The sequence below is a fragment of the Crocodylus siamensis genome, chromosome 3 (assembly GCF_052110815.1).
Source record: "Crocodylus siamensis isolate JL-2025a chromosome 3, ASM5211081v1, whole genome shotgun sequence".
Taxonomy (NCBI): domain Eukaryota; kingdom Metazoa; phylum Chordata; order Crocodylia; family Crocodylidae; genus Crocodylus; species Crocodylus siamensis.
Genome location: NC_143397.1, coordinates 246,944,539 through 246,965,118, shown reverse-complemented (window position 1 = coordinate 246,965,118; position 20,580 = coordinate 246,944,539). Strand labels below are relative to the sequence as shown.

Sequence of the window (20,580 nt, the reverse complement as noted above, 5' to 3'; positions counted from 1 at the left end):
AAATGGTTTTTGATCAAGGCCCTCCCCACAAGAGACTCCTAAGGAAACTGCTAGCCACAGGACGAGAGGCTCAGCACAGCCTTGCTATTGATTCCAAATAGTTAAGAGGGAAAATAACGAGTGAGAATTGAACAGTCCATCCTTCTTATGCACGGAGCTTAACAGTAGGTTTTCCCCCCCCCTGACCCAAGTCATTATAGCTACAAACTGAGGCCACAATCCTGGGATCTGTTCCATGAAGGTGAGAAGCTGTGTCCCTTTAGAAGTCCCACTGACTTGACAGGATGATCTGTAGGTGCAAGAGCTTGCCTGCAGAGATCAAATTATAGGGATGGAATAAAAGCATAAAACCCTTCACTTTCCTGCCATTCATCGACCCACTGCCTCTGGGGTGTGTACAACACCCGGGGCTTGGACGAGGTAAGGGTGAATCAGTTGAGTAAAGAAAACTTAGAGAAAACTCAGTTTTTTGTCAACTACTTAGATAGTCTCTGAAGTCCCACTTCTCCATCCCTTTGTGCAATCTATATACTGCCTACCCTGTACTAAATACAAGGTGCACATGTGCGCACGCACACACACCCACACACACACACACTGTATGAGTTCATAGATTTCACAGACATTAGGGCTGGAAGGGACCTTGCAAGATCATTGGGTTCAGCCCCTACCCAAGGGGCAGGAAGTCAGATGGGGTCAAAGGATCCCAGCAAAATAAGCATCCAAACATTTCTTAAGAGTCCAGAGTAGGTGCTTGCATCACCTGTGCAGGGAGTCTATTCCAGGCCTCAGGAGCTCGGACAGTAAAGAAGTTTTTCCTTATGTCCAGCCTAAAACAGTCTTGGAAGAGTTTGTGACCACTGGATCTTGTCATCCTTTGTGAACCGGTGTTCCTGATGCACACCCCTCCTGTACTTATAGTCAGCCACCAGGTCCCCCGTGAGCCTGCGCTTCTCCAGGTTGAAGAGTCCTGTAGCTCTCAGCTTCTCCTCACAAGGCCTGTTCTCTTGCCATCTGATCATGCACATGGCTCTCCTCTGGACTCTCTCAAATTACGTCAAGTTAGATGAATATATTCGAGTATCTAGTCTGACATGCTGGATGTCATAAGCCACAGAATTTCCACTCAGTTTTCTGTGTACTGAGCCCAGTCACTTTTGTGTGAATAAAGCAAACTTTCCAGTCTTGATCTGAAGATTTTAAGGCCCTGTTCTTTTGGCTAATCACCCTCAGTGTTAAACATGTGCGCCTTCTCTCTAATGTGAATTTACCTAGCTTTAACTTGTAGCCACTGGTTCTTACTATGCCTTACTCCGCTAGAGGGAGGGGTAGGTTATTTCAGCCTTATGAGAATGCTTTTTGGCTAGAAGGCAATGCCTGGGGGTGAATGGAGCCACAGTTCGATGTCTCCTCTTCCTCTTCCAGTCTCCTGGCTCAAAAGGAGGGGGGCACAGTATCTGACCTCCACCCCTATGCCCTGACCTTAACCCAAACTAAAGCAGTGCACTTGGAAAGACCTCACTTTCATGTTTGTCAAAACAGTCAAAATCTACTCTCTACACTGAGCCCTTCAAAACGGTGAACCACACTTCCTTCTCTGGTTTTGAAAGAACTCAGCCCATTCTAGATGCTATTGGCAAAAAGCACTGCCACTACCACGTGTCTGTAGATGTCTGCACTCTGAGTACTATCCAAGGGACAAGTCTGTTTAAAAAAAACAAACCCTCAAGACAGAGTTAAGGGCTGAACCCAAGTCTTTGAATCCAGTCCAGTGACCCACCCACTAGACTAGATTTCCTGCCAAGCAAGACTGGGGAGCTTCCCCTCTGCCCCCTCTTCTACATCTTCTTCAAAGAGAAGCCCAATCTCAGATCTGATATAGGAGGAGAAGAGAGGAGTGGGATAGGGCAAAGACTCCTCATGATATGCTGCAGGAGAAGGAAAATACTCCGGGTCCCCATCCACACCCACACAGATTTAGGCTAAGCTCTGCTGACACCATGAGTTGATTATGTGGCCCACACTGGACTTCATGGGCAGGTTTTTTACACCCATCGTCAGGGCTGAGATACAGCAAAGTGCATGGGTTATAAGGATCAGCATAAACAGCCATTTTTCAAACTTCTCCAGGAAGGAGAAAATGAGAGGATTTTGCAGTAATGAAGACACTATGTGCTGAGGAAGCATGTATGAATCCAGAAACCTTTGGCTTTTCAGCTGCTTTGTAATAAGGCATTTAAGTGGCTGAGATGCATGAGGATTCACAGTGTTTCAAAAAACCTAGGGAGGCAGAAACAGAGTAAATGAGGACGACAATAACCAGTGATTATTGGCAAAAAGCATGAAGACAGGCTAAGTAAGGAAGAGGGAATATCTGAAACACGGGCTGCAAACTCTCTGAAGAAGGGCCTGTCCTTGTGACTGACAGGGGCTCTGGGCACCAGCTTCAGTAATAACTATTCTAATGGAAAAGTGAAGAGGAGTATTTAATTTCTTATCCTAGCAGCTTAAGCTCTGTGCAACTCTCAGACTCTCAGTCGCAGATGCTCTGCTTTTCCAATGAAATCAGTATCAACTAGCACTTTTCAGTCATCGGTCTTTGTGGCACGTCTTCTCAGAAAACACAGTGGAATTTCATTCATCGTCTGTGCTAATGACATGATGAACAGGAGGAAGAAAATGACACAGAATTTCATTTCCATGTCCCCATCACATGACTTGGGCAGGGTTATCCACGTTCATCGCCTTGCCACAGCAGAGATCATTATCTACTGATGGCAGGGTTACTATCACATGCCGCTTGCTTTCCTTTTAATCCATTGTGAAGGATCCGAAAGGAAAATGTGGCATTTGAAACAATCAAAAAGGGAGCTGAAAGGGAACTAATCTGGCAACCACATCCTTATTCAGAATCATAATCAGACACTATTTCAAGAGGTTCCCATTAAACCCTGCTATTACTCCTGGCAGTCTGGATGCTCCATATGTTGTACCACAGGCACCTGGGGGAGGGGTGAGATTATTGTTTTCTTGCACTTCTGCCTGCACAGCAAACAACCCTAGAATCTCACCAGGCAGGCTGCCTCGAGGCTGCTCATTTGGGGCTTTTAGGGTCCCTGGGCCTGCTTCAGAGTCAGCAACCTAGAAGCACCACAGCTCTGATCTGGGCAGTTCCCACAGAGCAGAAATTAAACAGACTGGGTTCAAGGAGTGCACATGACATTGCCAGACTGAATGTCTTGCAAAACCCAGGCATGTGCCCTCGCTGCTGGACCAGCCCTCCATCTTGCAAGTGAGAATGAAGTGGTACCTGGCCTCCTATAAAAAAGTAAACTAACCTTTTGTAAATAAGGAGCATTTCCTACTTTATTGCCATCCTAGCTTAAAATTTTCCTTTCTTTTAGCTTCCTTGGTAAAATAAATAAATAATCTCAGTATTCTGCAGTAATGTCCAGAGCATATTTTAACACTGGGCCCCGTGGCAGCAAGTTTTGATGTTTCGTACCGTTACTATAGAGTGCCGTCACATTTCCAACAGGAGTTACACTGATGCTGAAGTTAAACTGGTCTGTGCTAAGCCAAATCACTGCAAGGTAAATTAGAGCTTTGTTACACCTTATGCTGTAAACTGCACGAATGTTAATTGGCTTAGTGTTGATCAGCTTCATGAAACAATCACACCCTATGGCAAAAAAAACCTCTTATGAAACTGGGACTGTCCCTCACCTGCACAGCTGTGACTTGCCACTACAGGCTTGGTGAGCAGGGGCAGGACTAGGAGCCTATGTAAAATGTTTCTTAGTGCAAACAAGGTCAGCGTTGTCAGTCCCTCTCGCCACCACCCAGCCCAGCTTGCTGCTTGAACTCTGAGGGGCGCAATCCTTTTTTCTGGAGCTCACTCCCCTCATGCTGCTGGTGGTGGGAGCAGTGAGCTGGTCTGGGCAGTGGTGGAAGGCACTGAGGCCATCAGGCACTCTGGAGCTGTGACGCTTGGTCTGCCTGATGTCCCCGGGGAGGGTGAGGCACTATGACTGCCCCCCCTGCAACCCAGTGTCCCTACTCACCCTGACTCAGGAGGGGCCACTGCATCCTGGGATGCTGGAGGACTTCAACTTGGGTGGAACAGCTGTGGGGAAGTAGCCGTATGGTAATGGAACAGGAGCAAAATTAGGCAGATTAGAGATGATCCTGCCCTGGAGTGGCATAACTTTAAGCAAATAATGAGTGCTTTGAGACACTTAAAGGTGTTAACGTGTCGCCAGTCTAGGTGTTCAGAGCTCCAGAAGAGTCCTAAACTTACCATGAAACAAGGCCCTTACTGGCTAGCTTCCACTGACCACAGGGTAAGAGCATGTACAAGGGCAGTAACTACAGAGTGGTTCACGTGCTGCAAATCCTTGCCCTTGGTTATCTTAGAGTAACTTGCCAAAATGCCCATGCCCTCAGTTTTAGTTTATTGTTTTCGCTGATTGCTTTAGTATATGCTGGTCTGCTGGATAAGTGCTCATAGATGTAAATACATGCATTCATTACAGGGGAATTATATGTGGCATAAAGGTAGCAGAGAGAAAGCATAAAGGGCAGGATTTTTCACACAAGTATTTCAATAGGGTACAAGAACAGAGAATTGCCTGATGGAAAGGAACAATTGGAGGTATGCTGCCCCTACCATGACCAGTGCCAGTTGCTTCAGAAAAGACACAAAAGCCCTGTAGTAAAACTATTAGCGTTATTACAAATTATTATAATTCCACATTATCATATAGAATGATTTATTCCTGACCCCTGCTGGTGATAGGCCTGTGTTCTGATAACCCTTATGACTCTGATCCTAGCTCATGTGTCTGCTTCTTATTCATAAGCAATTCTAATTTAGAGGAATCCTTGCAATAGGCAGGTGGGTTCACACAACAGAAAAGCACAGGCAATGATAGAGAAAATCAATCAGTTCATCAACTCAGGCACAGAGACAGAAGAGAGGAGTGAAAGAAAGAAATAACCTATGAAATTTGGACCCATAGTTGCCATTAGAGTCTAAATCCTCTAAGAAATTCAGAAGGATCAGGATGCAGGGGTTGACTTGGGCCCATTCCTATCCTGGATCATGCCAATTGTCCACTGAATATTATAGTATTTCCTTGGCAGTAACGTAGAGAAGGAACATTTTATATTAACATGCTTTTGAGAGACCTAGATGTATTGGTATGTGCCAAATACAGTCTAAACCAGCCACTGACTTTTGTGCATTTTGCCTCTTCCTTCAACTAACAGTATCATTACACTGTTACACCAAGAGTGCGATTTCACTGGCTACTGAAAACCAAACTTCTTGTGGGACAACACACACGTGTATTTTTATGGAGCACAATTCAAGAACTAAGAAAGCCAGAGTATCTGTCTTGCTGCTGCCACACATTGACTTTATCGTTAATATTTACTGAAGTGCTTTAACAGCTAAGAATTTTCTCATATAGTAAAACTCAACCTACCTTAATTGCTTTCGCTCTGCTGATTAGCCCATCTTGTTGAGCAGTTCCAATTAGCAGATCCACCTTCTTAAGTCGAGTTCGCTGCAGGGCTGCAGCCAAAGGCTCCTGAAGGTAGATGCCATCAACCACTGGACCCCAATACTGAAATGGCCCACTGATGGCTAAGAGCTATATTGGAGAGAGAACAACTGGCTTAGACAACTAACATTGTACCTATGTAACCTAGTTGTGTTCCCTTCCTCATCCCCATCCCTCTTACATTATTCCCTTGCTCAGGCACTCTGTATTTCCTTTGTGGACTTGTCATTCTTGCTCTTAACATTTTCTAATAAAGTTAAACTATATGTGCGCTTTTCAAAAGTGGCCATTGATAACCACTCTCTGCTGCCTTTGAAATCTATTGCAAACATGCCATTAAATGGGATCCGTGTTCTCATCCAAACTAGCTCTCTCAAGGGACTGGTACTGGGATAGAGGGAAGCTCAGTAGCGAGTGTCTGGCCAGACTGAGAATAACTGAAGGCTGTTCCCATCTGACTAATGTTTGCTCAGCTGCCTCCCTAGAACAAATCACTGGGCTGATGGTCTCAGAGAGGACAAGTTCCCCCTATAAAGTAACTGAAAATCACAGCTGACATGAACTGGGACCTTTTGGTCCTAGAGGTGTCACATTTGGCTTGGGGATGAGGCCTAGTGCTGGGTTGTGAACCGGGGAACTTGTTACTGAAGCCTCTGCTCCCCCATGTAGGAAGAACCCCACCCTCCAAGTGGTCAGTACAGCACCTTCTGTAAGCATCAATACTTCCACTGAAAAGAAAAGCACAGGCATCATTTCACCCTGCTGCTTCTGCAGACAGCTAGGCACATGATTCCCACTGACATTAGATCTTGTCTACATAACTCTGGTTGCAGATCTAAACCCAGCCGGGGGCACATTTCCATAGTCAAAGTGAAACTGAAGTCACTGATGCACTGAAGTGAATGCTGATTTACAAACACTGAGGATCAGACCAACAGTCTTTTACGATTCTGCTTGCAAGTTCCTGCAGTGCTACCTCTATTTCCCACCTACAATACAGATGGACACATATTTTGCTGTACCTTAGTCTGAGCATCGTTGAGCACGCTGGCAGGCAGCTGACGAAGGCAGGTTATGGTTTTCTCACTGCTGGATGAAGGGCATCCTAATTCATTAGCCAGAACCATCGCTTGGTTTTGGGCTGTCTTCTTACTAATCACTGACACTGGAGAAAAAGCAGAGCCTCCCTAGAAAAGAAAACAGGCTCTCACTTAGCTGATCATGTAGATATGCGCTTCCTCAGTGCATGCTAAAAAATCCAACATAAAAAAGTGCTCAGGCACTGAACAAGAACTTGACTTTGCAAGAGGACCAGTGAGATCCAGTGATTAGAGCACAGGTTTATTTATTTATGTATTCAATTTATATCCTGACACGTCCAGAGAAATAAACCCAGGGAAAATAGTATTCAAGTGAAAGGACAAAAACAAATGGATCTAAGTAGGCCACGGATAAATTCATTCTGCAAGTTAGCCACTAAAGGACTAAGGTTCTTGAAGTCTCCCAACAGAAGGGACAAAACACTACATTTAGGATGGGGTTTGGCCAGGGTAGGAAAAAGTCTGTGTGTTGTGATTGCCTGTAACTGGGGACTGAACAGGAGGCCCCTTCCAGTCCAGTGTTCCTAGAATAATATTCACGCCCATGTGATTTGCAATGGCTATGACTTTTGCTGAACTTATATCACAAAGTAATTACTGTCATTTGTCTTTTGGAGGTGACTGAAGGCAGTGACCAAAACTGAGGCCCCATTTTGCTTGACACTGTAACAACAGACAAGTGGTCACACTTCCTGCCCCTTGGGACTTAAAACCAAACTAGTCTTCCTGTTAAGTCTGTCTCCTATATTTCTTAGCACTCTAGGGATAGCAAAAGTTCAGAGAGAGCAATGATGAGTCCCAAGACTAATCCCAGTGATGCTGATGCTGATATTATGAACAGAAAGGAAGCCAAGCCTATACTTTCAAAGTTCATGCAGAGAACTAACAACTGGCTGGGAAAAAATATCCCTTTACAGTTGAGAACTTGACCTGGAAGATACCGTGCTACAGTGAATGTGGAATTTTAACATTGCTCTTCAAAGTATACTTAATCTTTGAATCAATTAGCCAGAGCAACTATAAGACCAGAGGAAAGATCAGAACCCAGGAGTTCCTGGCTTTAACCCCATGGTCATGGTACTGCACTCTCCCCGTCGCACACACCTCATTTCCATGCTTCCCGCCTCAACTTCTCACAGCTAGGAAAAGATGGTCCAGTGCTGTTGAGTAAGCCACCTATTTCAAATGCAGGTATATTAGCATAATCTGATAACATCTAACCTAGAACAGCATGGCTGGAAGAGCTGTGACATAGTTCAAGTGACTAATTTCCAAACATAGATCAGTTTATAATAATAACTTCACAGATGCTTTTCCGTCTTCAAAAAAAAAAAAAGCAGCAAAAAACCCCAAGATACATGATATAAGCATATGAGTGAATCTGATCTCCTCAACTGATTAGCTGTTTGCAGTATAAAAGAAATTAAATGCAAAACCTTGAACAGAAAAACACAAACACTGAGCAAAGAAAAAAATAAACTCATGTCAAAACTGATTTTTAATCTGATGGCACCAAATACTAGTTCTCTAACAACTGCACTGAGGAGTTAAAAACAGCCTTGCCCATTTCTGCCCGTCTAAGCAAGTACCTATTGGTTGTGATGACTGAGGCAATCAGCTTCCAAATATAATTAGAAAGACATTATTGTTTGGATGTTGAGCCAGTTGTACAAGCTCACTACATGTATAACTCCCACTGGGCCTATTTTACTATGCTTCTGAAGGATTTTTCTCTTTTGTTGAATCAGTTAAAAGAAAAAAAATGTGATTTAGAAAGAAAGAATAGTCATTTATTCATTAATTTATGGCTGAGCTGCAAGGCTGCTGTAGCTAAGCAAAAGGAAGGCTCTAAGTCAGACCAACCTGGTGGCCTTTTACGATCAGATCACCAGATCATTAGATGCAGGGGTAGCAGTGGATATAGTCCTCCTGGACTGCCGGAAGGCAGTCTCTCACCCCATTCTCATTAAGAAACTGGGGGCTGTGGTGTAGACACCCACACAGTCAAATGGGTCGCCAACTGGGTGGAGGGCCGCACCAGAGGGTGGTGGTGGATGGGTCCTTCTCAACCTGGAAGGACGTGGGCAGTGGGGTTCTGGAGGGCTCGGTCCTCGGGTCCGCACTGTTCAACATCTTCATCAGCAATTTGGACGAGGGGGTAAAAAGCACCCTGTTCAAATTTGCTGATGACACTAAGATGTGGGGGGACGTGGGCACACTGGAAGGATGCAACAGGCTACAATCAGACCTAGACAGGTTACAAGGGTGGGCGGACGAGAATAGGATGGGTTTCAACACAGACAAGTGCAAGGTGATGCACCTGGGGAGGAACAACCGGCACCATACCTACAGGTTGGGGAACTCCCCTCTTGTCAGCACAGAGGCGGAAAAGGATCTGGGGGTCATCATTGACTCCAAGATGAACATGGGCCAGCAGCATGGGGAGGCAGTCAGGAAGGCCAACTGCACCTTGGCATGCATCCACAGATGCATCTCGAGCAGGTCCAGGGAGGTGATCCTCCCCCTCTATGTGGCACTGGTCAGGCCGCAGCTGGAGTACAGCATCCAGTTCTGGGCGCCGCACTTCAAGAGGGATGTGGACAGCATGGAGTGGGTCCAGAGGAGGCCACTCGTATGATCAGGGGACAACAGGGCAGGCCCTATGAGGAGAGGCTATGGGACCTGAACCTGTTCAGCCTCCACAAGAGAAGGCTGAGGGGGGATCTTGTGGCCTGTTATAAACTAGTCAGGGGGGACCAGCAGGCACTGGGGGAGTCACTGTTCCCCCGAGCACCGCCAGGAGTGACCAGGAATAACGGTCACAAGCTGGCAGAGGGTAGGTTTAGGTTAGACATCAGGAGGCGCTACTTCACGGTCAGGGCAGCTAGGACCTGGAACCAGCTTCCAAGAGAAGTGAGTGGTGCAGGCTCCTACCCTGGGGGTGTTTAAGAGGAGGTTAGATGAACATCTTGCTGGGGTCATTTGACCCCAGTACTCTTTCCTGCCATGGCAGGGGGTCGGACTAGATGGTCTGCTCAGGTCCCTTCCAACCCTAGAAACTATTAAACTAAGTTTCAAGGGTGTACCTTTGTTGGCACAGCAGAGTCCACTCCAGAAGGAGTATGATCCCTGTGGGAGGACAGGGACATCAAGGAGTCCTGGGTGCCCAGTTTGGATGGACTAGCTGTGTTCTTAGAGAGGCAATTAGCTAGGTAGTAATACCTTACCCCAATATAGGACTGGTGAACCTTGATTCAATGGTGACTGTCAAGCACTGTGACATCTGTGAATGAAAAGCACCAGAAGAGCTAGATCCTCTAGCATGTTGACCTCCTTGGGTACTGCAAAGGAAGGAATGGGTGGCTTCACTGCCTCCAGTGGAGGAGCTTGTAGTAGGTGTAAAATTTGCAATGTATACTCCTGCTCCTCCATCCCTACAGACTCAGCACAGACTAATACCAGAGCAATATCACACTTTCACTATCTCTAGCAAGTGCAAGTTAGAGCATTCTCCCTCCAGTGTTCTAGCAAGAACAGAGACTCATAGAGCCATCTGAGAGAAGCAAAGTGCCTGGCCTTACAACTGACTGCATGGCTGTATTGTACCTAATATTGGCACCATTTTCCCCTGCTTAGAGTTGAGTGTGCTCGGCATCTCACAGAAAGTGCCTGGCACACTCAGAACTGTGCTGTTTGCGATTATGAGCAAGTTTGGCAACTTCTCTGTGTTCCACTTTCCCAATCTGTAAAATGAGGCAACTGTCTAGTACCCATTTTTGCAAAGTGCTGCTTACTGCTGGAGAATAGATAGAAAGATGAAGGCCATCTAAACACAGCTGGGTGCATCTACACTTGCACTTTACTGAGGAGCTGATTAATTTGCTCCACAGTAAAGTGTCATTGTCTACATGTGTGATCATATTATGGCACATTAAATTAATTTACTACATTGTAGGATAGTACTGCCTGACGAGCACTATTCTACAGTGGAGTAGCTAAGTGTGCTAAAATGCGTGTGTGGACTGTGACTGCCTGCCAGCTAGTTCTGCCCTGCAGCACCTTCATGCCCCAACCAGCCCCTCCACAGCATGTTGAGCCGGGGCAGAGCAGCTCTAGGCTAGCAGTCTAACCCCCCAGGCCTCCTGCCAGCCAGGGCTGCTCCACCCAGGCTTAATGTGCTGTGGTCCAGGGCGCACAAAGAAATGCTCCAACCAGAAGCAATAAATTCTGGCATGAACTGTGGAGTAATTAACATGTAGCAATAAACTGGAGTGGAAGGCACCAAGGCCATCAGGCACTCTGGGGCTGTGGTGCTTGCTCTGCCTGTCGTCCCTGGGGGGCAAGATGCTATGTTGGGCCACTCTGCAGCTGCTACATGTTAATTACACGTGTAGATGCACCGGCTAGCCACGTCCAGACGAGCATGGCCGTGTGGTATGTGGTGCCCCAGACACGTCTGCAGTGCCACATACCACATATTAAGCTGTTTTTCACTCTGTAAGGTAACAGCACGGGGGGGGGGGGGGGAGGGGGGGTTGTTGACCCATGAATGTCCAGGGCTTAAAAAAAGCATGCAAAAAAAAAAAAAAAGCAAAGCAACACACACAGAGACAGCATGCACCATGCTCTGGCTGCCAACCAGGCTCTGAGTGGCAGGATTGCCACTGCTGCACCCCAGGAGACCCCTAGGTAAGGCTGCTGGGGCGCATGGCACAGATGTTCCCTGGGGAAAAGTAGCAGCGACACAAGGGGTCCCACTGCTAATTGTCCCCAGGAAGCCAAACATCCAAGCCACTGAGTGTTAAAAATTCAGGTCCATCGAAGGACTGGTTTCGGAGCATCGCCTCTAGTTAATTGCTTAATGTACCTGAACATTCTGATTTGGAGGAATTCAAAGAGTAAAAGTGAAGACCCTCTCCCAACAAGGCAACTTTTACTGATTAGAACAGCCCCTCACTCTGTCACATTGCCATGTCCACATGGTTGGAGATTCACTCCTGCAAAACATGCATTGTAAACAAACTTGAAAACGTGAGCTGGACCTCCTGTGGTTGCACCCAGTTGTGATAATTAAATGCAACAACTGTTTCAGTCATGACCCATTCTTCTGATGGTTTCTCTTCTTGTTGTCCCTGAGTAATAGAACTGGTTAAGTACTGGGGGTTTTCATTGGAAAATGTCAGTCCATCAAAATCAACACTGTTCAAATGTAATATTTTTGAAAAAAGCTTGTCAAAAAGGTTTCCCAGGCCTTGGATGGAATTTCTGGTGGTGGTGGAGAAAAGGGAAAGAAAAAGTGCAAGAGACTCAACCCAGAAGAGTTTGTAATCCAGCGGTTAGGGTATTTTACCAGGATATGGAAGTCCCAGGTTCAAGTCCCTGTTGGTCCTGTTTTAAACCAAGGTCTGCCCTGATTTAAATGCAACTATTCATTGGAGCAAGGTTTTGAATCTGGCTTTTCCACATGTCAAATGACTGCCACAAGCATTTGGCTGTAGTCAAGCCGTATCTCTCTCTTTCATACCTAATGAATATTTAGTTGTTAACAGAAACAGCTCCAATGGGAGAGACCCATGCAAGAACAGATGACACCTTTGCAATGAAAGTCCTCCCTTAGAATGTGAAAGACTAAATTAGGAGGAAATAGGGGACTGAACCTGAGTCTCCTATTAAGTGCCACAATACTAGGAGATTGACAGGGGCAATTCTAGGCTTTTGAAAAGGGAGCTATAGATACTGTGGTGCATCATCCAGTTAAAAAGAAAATACAAGTAGTACTAATGTGCTAGGGGCCTGAGGTTATATTATTCAGTTTAAGGCCAAAGAAAAAACAAATATTACTCTACTAAAATATGTGCTAATTTACTATTTCATATACTATGCATACAAATGTAACAAGCAAAAAAAGGACAATATGCTGTTCATTACTTGTGTAGTCATTAGAATTAAATGTGCATCTCCTTTTCAGATTTATAAAAGGAAACTTGGGCATCTTGACAGCACATCCAGTATTTCACTGAAAGTTATTTCCACAGCTCACTTAATGTCCACCTAAGTTAATATTTCCACACCTGAGTTAATGTTTTTAGTTAGAGTCAAAAACATTCTGCAGGGCCACATGGTAGGAGCTACATTACCAGGAGGAGAGCTTGATTAAGGGGACATCAAGGTCATTAAAGAAGAGATGAGGTTATTAACAGATGTGGAAAGAAGAGTTTAGAAAGAATCAGGTAGATTATAATGAGCCATAACAACTCCCTCAGTGCCGCCTGAATAGAAATGCCGCAACCACTGCCAGGCAGTTTGTTTTAAACTTTGGGTGGACAAGGAATCAAAGCAGGTTGCAGCTGCAGCCTCCTGGATCCACCTGTTTCAACCCCATGTGAAATGGGGTGACTTTTTGAGGGATTTTTCTACTCAAAGGTCTGGACCTTTCCATAAAAAATAGAATGGTTGTCAAACATCTGACTTTACTGAATTTCCTGATGTTCGTCTTCAATCTTGCCAACTTCTAAGGAGGACTAGAAAGAAACTAATTTAGTGGGAAAAGAATGGACTAAATCATCATCTGGGGTAAATCAACAGAATCTACTACAATTTCAGAGGGATCAGAACTAGTACTCTAATTAAAGTGGACCTGCTCGCTCCTACATGGGCCTAAACTTCAGTATATTCTCAGAACTCCAGTAACACCTACTGCTTCCAAGTTCACTGTGGTCCAGTACAGCACTTTCATTACATGCCTTTTTGGAGCCACTGGGTAACCCCATTGATTTCAAAGCACATGTTCCATTTCTTTGCTGTATCAGGTCTAGAAAAGCAAAAGTGACTGCATATAACTTTTGCTATAAAAGCAAAAGTAGTGAGTCAAGCTGCAGGAAACTTTTGCAGCGAGGTGAAACAGCTACACCATTTTTTTCTCAGAGGGAGGAATGTGGCCAGCTGAGGTCAGAGAGAGACACAAGCTATGCAAGTCAGAAAAAAATTCAAGCTTTCCCAAGGATGTCTGGGGGCTTCACAGCATTCAGAAGTGTTTTGGGGGTGGGGGCAAGAGTTACTTTGGAGTCCCTTTCTTGTCGCATTTTTGCTCTTCCTTCTAGCAGCAGCAGTTTTGCAACAGGCGCAGGAGTTCCTGTTGTGTTCTTTTCCATGGCAGTGGCCACTTCCTCGATCTGCTTTTTGTGATAATGTTTGTATTCAGGAAGCAAGTCTTGCGCTTTAGCTTTAAAATGTCTATAAGATCCAGTCCTGTGCCTTAGATTTGACAACCACTAGCTTTTTTGGTGGTGGTGGTGGCTGGGGGTTGGTCGGCAGAGGACTCAAAAAATGTTTAAAAAGCAATAGCGTTATTTCCCCTCCCTCTGAAATTTCTGCCAGGATCCGGGGGGAAAAAATGTTGAGGTTCCTATTAACATGACTTAGACAAGTAAAATTGTACAAGTTCCTTGTTTTTGTACATTCACACCACCGTTTGAGCTCATTGCTTCCTCATCAGCTGGCCTCAGGAACAAATGTGTGAAAGCAGAACCTGGACACTACTCAGAACAAAGTTCCTCTTAATTTCAGCAAACGGCTCTCATATTCAACAGCAATATTTTTTAAATAATACGCCCACACTGGTATGCAAGGCCAGGACACAGAGGGGGAAAAAACCACAGGAGAAGAAAAGCCTGCATTTTTCTTAGTCACCTTCACTATAGGAACGATCATATCGTTGTCTGAGTATCTGCTGTAACCGGGGACAAAGTGGATATTAGCTTGAAAAGAAAATGGACCTGTTTGGACAGATCCAGAAGGGGCAAAATAATTCCTTATTCGCACTGCCCAAAATTCACAGTACTCCCAACCAAAAGTGTTATAAAATCATGAATCATCATCTGTGACACTATCAATGAATCAGGCACTATACATCACTGGCTTAAAAATAACTTGGGGCTCTTTTTGTAATTTGTGTTATGGGTTTTTAAGTCACTTGAGTTGATGTTGCTTTGCTAATATTTTTAGGACACTGATCTCATATTCATATGGTTCCAGGAGATGGGTCTTCAAAGAAAATACCGTGAGATTTGTAATAATATCTTGAGAGTTTGCAGCATTGTCTCTGTGGAGAAGACGACTCCAAAGCCTGTTTCCTGCTTAAATCCCCTCAAAATAGGCCTTAGCTGGGACATGAAATCATTCATGGCTCCTCTCTGACAGTCTTCTCGGAGGTGACTCACCATGCCCCAAGAAAAACTATCAGACCTCTTGTTAACCTCATTTCAAAACTGGGTTGTGAACAACTGAGAACAAACTGAGAGATTTGGGTTGAGCAAGCCTGTGTACTGATATTGCATCTTTCCAGCTTACAGGAACAGAAGGAAGAATTATAATGAGCATTGTGCAACTTTAATGAATGACCGTTTCATTGAAAAGGTGGCATTATGTGAGCCGCTCAGGGCCAGATCCTATTTTACCTATTTGGCGCCTAAGTGTCATCCTATTCCAGCCTGCTGAGTCCCTGAAAAACTGTTAATACAAAAGGAGGGCAGGTCCTTCTCTTCTTTACTGCTTTTTTTCCATTTAGTCTTATGCTAAGATGACATTAATTCATGCATTAATGAGTTTCCAGGGACCTGAGTGGGGTGGAATAAGATTGCACATGGGTGCGTAATACAGTACGTAGAATAAAAGCCATCCCTTAGATTGGAAGTACTTGGAGACAGACTGGCTTTTCTGTTCTGTGTTTGTGAAGTACGTATCATAATGCCTTGGTGTGTGTTGAGGGCTTTCTATGCTACTCCAGTAAAAATAGTAAAGGCTAATTACTGTAAAGGAGACCATGCAGGATAAGGGGAACAGACCGCCAATGCCAAACCACTTCTTTCTTCATCACGTTTATGCTGAATACTCACTTCTGCAAAGTCTTTCATTGTTGATCCCACAGCAAGCTACAAACCAGAAACTGGTGGAGCAGCTCTACTGCCAAGCTCTCTACATCCTCTGTCCCAGGTGCCTTTATTCATCATGATGTTCTCCTTTTGTTTTTGGCTTAGTTTCGAACTGGTAATCCTTCAAGGGCAAAGCTGTGCCCTTCAATACATGTGTAATAGAGTCGTCCTGGATGGGTACAACAGGACAGAATCCTTCTTATCCGGAAAGGGCACTGTGCACATCAACAGCAATAACCCCAAAGGCAAGACGGGGATATCTCTAATAAGTGCTCAGGCTAATGACATGGCCCACATTTCCATCTGACCAGGCAGCATCAAAGACAGTTCATAACAATAATGACAGCCTTATGATGCATTAATGGTGGTGCTCACAGAAATCTATGCACTTTCCAGACTCGGGTGCATCGAGCACGTGGACACTACAGTGGCAGTCTATTCAATCATCAAGTCAGCTCTGGATATCGCAGACCCTTTCATTTCAGCCAGTCCACTTCTGCTGTACTAAGGCGGCACTTGCATTTGGCTCAAGTGCATGTTCCAGGCGGGTGCGCTGGGAATGTGGGTACCCAAACTTGTTACCAAGTTGTAAGCTATGCTATGAATTTATAGCACCTCAGCTACTCTCTGCAGTGCCTGCACACATGCACAACCTTACCCCATGATTAAAGCAAGATAGGTTCATTGAAGAGGAAGCTACCCCACATTGACCACAGGGTAAGAGTGTGCGCGCGGGCTGTCGCCACAGAACAACTGACACCGTTCATTCGTACCCAAACTTACCTCACGGTAACTTTTGTGTGCCTCTGCCTAGATTGGCAGACATGAAGAGACGGAAAAAACAAATATTTCCCTTGGTGGCTTGTGCAAATGGTAAATCACTCTCAGTGTTAAAAAAAATATATGTGCTTTGATTCTAATCTCAATTTGTTTGGCTTTACCTTCCAGTCTCCGGCTCTCATTACATCCTTCTCCACTGAACTAGAGAGCCCATTTTGAGTTCCCTTCTCTCCCCAGGAAGGTCCTCTCACTGCAAGGCAATTGCCTCTCAGTCTGCTGGCTGATGAACTAAAGTTAGCTTGCTTTTTTGGTCTCTCACTGCTGGTATTGTTTTCAAATAATTTTCATGGCTCTTTCCTGCTCCTTCTCCAAAATCCCAGCCTCTGCTAAAACGTCCATGCCACGACTGTACACAGTGCTCTCACAGCAGTCTTGCCAATGCTGTGTACTCACAGCTCTCCTGTTTAAATGGCCCAGAGCTGCATTATGTCCCTTCTGCCACAGTGTCACTCTAAGAGCTGAGACCGAGTTGCTTGTCACTACTTTCCAGGAGACGTTCCCCCATTCTGGAGGGATGCTCTGCATAGTCCCTAGAGGTATCATGTTGCAGGTCATGGAGCTTACAGCCGGACACAGCTTGTAGAAGGAGGTGCTATTTGCAGGGAAGAGTACAAAAAATGTCATACTGGATCAGATCATGGATCCATCTAGCTGATACCCTCTCTCTCACAGTGAAAAAGAGCAGATGCTAAGGGCAGAGTATTTATACAGTCTGTCCAGGCTGAGCAGTCCCCTGCCTCTCTTCTAGGGTGGCCATTCATCTGGTTTTATAGAAGAAAGCCCAGTTTTCTACTACTCCGTCCTCTTGATAGTAACCATGCCTTTATGTCCTTTATTTTCTTCTGCAGACTTCCACCAGCCTGACATAAAGGCGTCCGGTTTCGTATCAAGAGGACAGAGTAGCAGAAAACCGGGCTGTCCTCTATAAAATCAGACAAATGGCCACCCGACTCGCTTCCCATATACCTTCTAGTTTTCAGTGGCCTAGGAAGTCTGAAATTTGGAGGGTGCAGCCTTATTATCATGTTTAAAGTACGGCAGTTGAGTAGCATTTGCTTTTCCCTGGAAAAAATAATGGTAAGGTTTTCCAGATTCCCAGCAAAGCTGGCATGAGACTTCAAGATGTGCAAAGGATGAAGGCTCTTGTGCATGAGCTCAGAAGAATCACTTCAGATACAGGAGGCTGCATGGAAGAAGCAAGACTACTGGGAACAGTGGTAGATCTGTGTGGCAAGGAGAGTCAGAGGGAAGAACAGCAGGGCAGAGATATGAAAGCATCTGCTGTGGATAGCTCAGATGTCTGAAGAGCAGGAGGGGCAATAGCCCCATGGGAGACACCGCTGCTGTCTTGGGAGGAAGCGTTGGTGCTGCCAACAGCCAGGGAGCTAACACTCCCCTGTGCCACTGAATCCCATCACCCCCAGGACACAGCAACACTGAATTCGGCAGCATGTACGGTACCCTTAAGGCAGTCCTGACTCCTGCACCCTGACCCTTCACCCAGGATCTGCCCTGACAGCCGATCCCTCCCAACTGCCCCAACCCCAGACTGCTCCCCCTCGCTGGTCTTCCTGTCCCCGGGTGCCACAACAACCCCATGCCCCTTCCTAAGTGCCACTCTAACTTCCATCACCAGCAACCCCTTACACTTGGGGCCTAGGACTCACACCCCTGTCACCCACTGCACCCCTGTTACACTACTGCTCAAATGACTCGCTCACTGCCTGCTGGTTAAGATATCAAGTCAGCAGCTTTCAGTTACAGGATACAAATGCCTCTGGCATGACTTGCAGAGCCCAACTGAATCCCATGGCAAAACACTCCTTGATTTAGATTGGGGAGCAGCAAGCCGAACGTGCAGCATCTATTCCATTTAAATCATGCTGTCAGGCTGTTGTGTGGACACTACATTAGCACTACCATGGTTGCAGAGGTGGAAAGCCCTTGCCTATCAGCAAAGCATTAGCAATCAATAGTCCATAACTTTCTCCACCAAGAATTAATCTGATTTTCTTTTAATGTGCTTCTGTTGGGCCCAAGATTGTCCATGTTTGGAAAAAAGCACACCCTCCTTTGCCAAGCAGATGTGCATTTCAGTCCAACTTTATGAAAGTTGCCTGTCTCAGTGCTACAATTCCAATGAACAGGCTGATGCCAGGGCCCCTTTCCAACAAAGCAAAGAACAATGAATAAAAACCAAGCTTGTTGTGCCTTAAGGGGTTTCTCCAGCAGCTCCAAACTGCTACATGGTGGGTATATCTACATGTGTAGATAATTAGAAGCAATAAACTCCAGTGCATATTGTGCTGGAGTTTATTGCTACCGGGTGCCACTTTTGCATGCATGTCTGGGACTGCAGCACATTAGACTGGGTCAGAGCAAACCCAGCTGGCAGAGGGAACTAGGGGGTCAGCCTGCCAACCCAGGGCTGCTCAAACCTGGCTCAATGTGCTGCAGAGGGCATGGCTGGGGCATGAGGGTGCTTCAGTGCCAGCAGGCAGCTCCCACATTGAAGCACCATCTTGCCCCAGCCATCCGGGGCATTGCTGCACAGTAAATAACTCTGTAGCAAGACAGCACTTGTATTTACCAGAACTATCCTACTGCGGAGTTTATTAGGCCTAATAAAGTTACACATGTAGACTGAGGCTGAGTTCCTTGTTCTGCTGCTTGTCACTGGTTTCCAAGATGCTCGCCCCCATTTAGAGGGGTGCTCTGCACTCTTTGTTCCTAATGCTATAATTTCTCCTAGACTGAGTTGCTTGCGCCGTTGCTTGTCACTGCTTTCCAGCATGATAGAGCTAATTAGGCAGTTCCGCAGTAAACGTCTCATGTAGACATGTCCAGTGTGACGGGTTTCAGTGGACTGAAAACAAGCTACATACTTACCTGGAGTATGCGCTTACATACACTTAAAGTTATTATACCTCACTTCCAAGTTGTCCTGAAGGACTAGCTCACCTCCTTCCTCATTTCAGATGCCAATTATTATGAGAGCTATATAAAGTGCAATTAAAGTTACAGAGTAGATAGTGGAGCTGTCAGATGCACATATGCAGCTTAGGCACTTACCATTTTTCTGTTTGTGGGCTATCTCAAGTAAGGAAAACTCCATGCACCTCCTGCCACAGAACTGCAGTTTGGAGAAGCAATCAAGTCCCCAGAATTAGACCTTAACGGGCAGCAATCATCATGCAGCACTGAGGTAGCAATGGCTGCTGTCAAACCAAGTCTCCCAGAGCACTAGATCTGTGAGCTTGTGTTGGCTCAGCAGTGCAAACCCACTTCCACCTTGAGCCTCTCAGTAACTTCCCTTCCCCTCAAGGTAACAACTGTGAGCAGAGCACATTAAAACACAAAACTCCCCTGTAATTACTGTGGTTCAACATTTTGGCACATCTTCTGTCCTGGGACTTTAACCAGGCTCCCTTGGTTGCAATAAATCCTACAGAACAGCTTCTATGCTTTTTTAGCCTTACACATTTTCCATTTCATGAAATATCATGGCTTGACAATGAACTTTTGCTTGCAGCCATTCTCAGGCCGACATATCAATCAACATCTGCATTCGAGAGAAATTTTTTTTAATCCCACTGTATAAGATTACTCATATCAACAGTCCAGAGTACACTCAGGGCACAAAAACAAAACAGAGCACTAGGCTCTCAAGCAAGCTAGGCACATCTGTACTCATGCAACTGCCATAGGCTCAAGGAGTGACTTTTGAACAGGTCGTTTCATAGCTCAGTGCTTCAGAAATGACAAAATTGACCGCCATAAAGGTAGCAGGAGGTTTAATTCAGTACATTGCATGATGCCTTCTGAGATTAGAAGGGGCTTTATAGACAGGTCAACATTATTTATTTCACTGCTGCTGTTGAGCAGGCTACATTAAATACTTTGAAACAGGGGTGTGCCAGGGATTGGATCAAAGGGCTGAGAATGAGGAAGATGCTGGGATCTAGTCTGGCTTAAGACAGGATCATGATCATGGTCAAAGTTTTGTACCCTGGCCTGTCTAGCTGCAAACCCAGAAAAAAAACAGGACCTTATGGAAAATAAGCTGCAGGCTTTGGAGGTTGAACTTTATTAGATATATGTAGTAAGGGGGAGGGAAGAATAGAAGTTGGTGCTTTACTGATT

At 45.4% G+C, this 20,580-nt stretch overlaps 1 protein-coding gene across 1 annotated transcript in view; it reads right to left on the bottom strand.

Moving 5' to 3' along the window:
* The window catches only part of TG (thyroglobulin), a 211,230-nt gene that overhangs the window by 28,150 nt on the left and 162,500 nt on the right, over positions 1 to 20,580 (bottom strand). Inside the window, exons 42-43 of the mRNA XM_090037373.1 lie at positions 6,590 to 6,754; positions 5,490 to 5,657 (exon numbers count right to left, since the gene is read on the bottom strand). Coding sequence (XP_089893499.1) covers positions 5,490 to 5,657; positions 6,590 to 6,754 — 333 coding nt within the window. The remainder of the gene's footprint in view (positions 1 to 5,489; positions 5,658 to 6,589; positions 6,755 to 20,580) is intronic.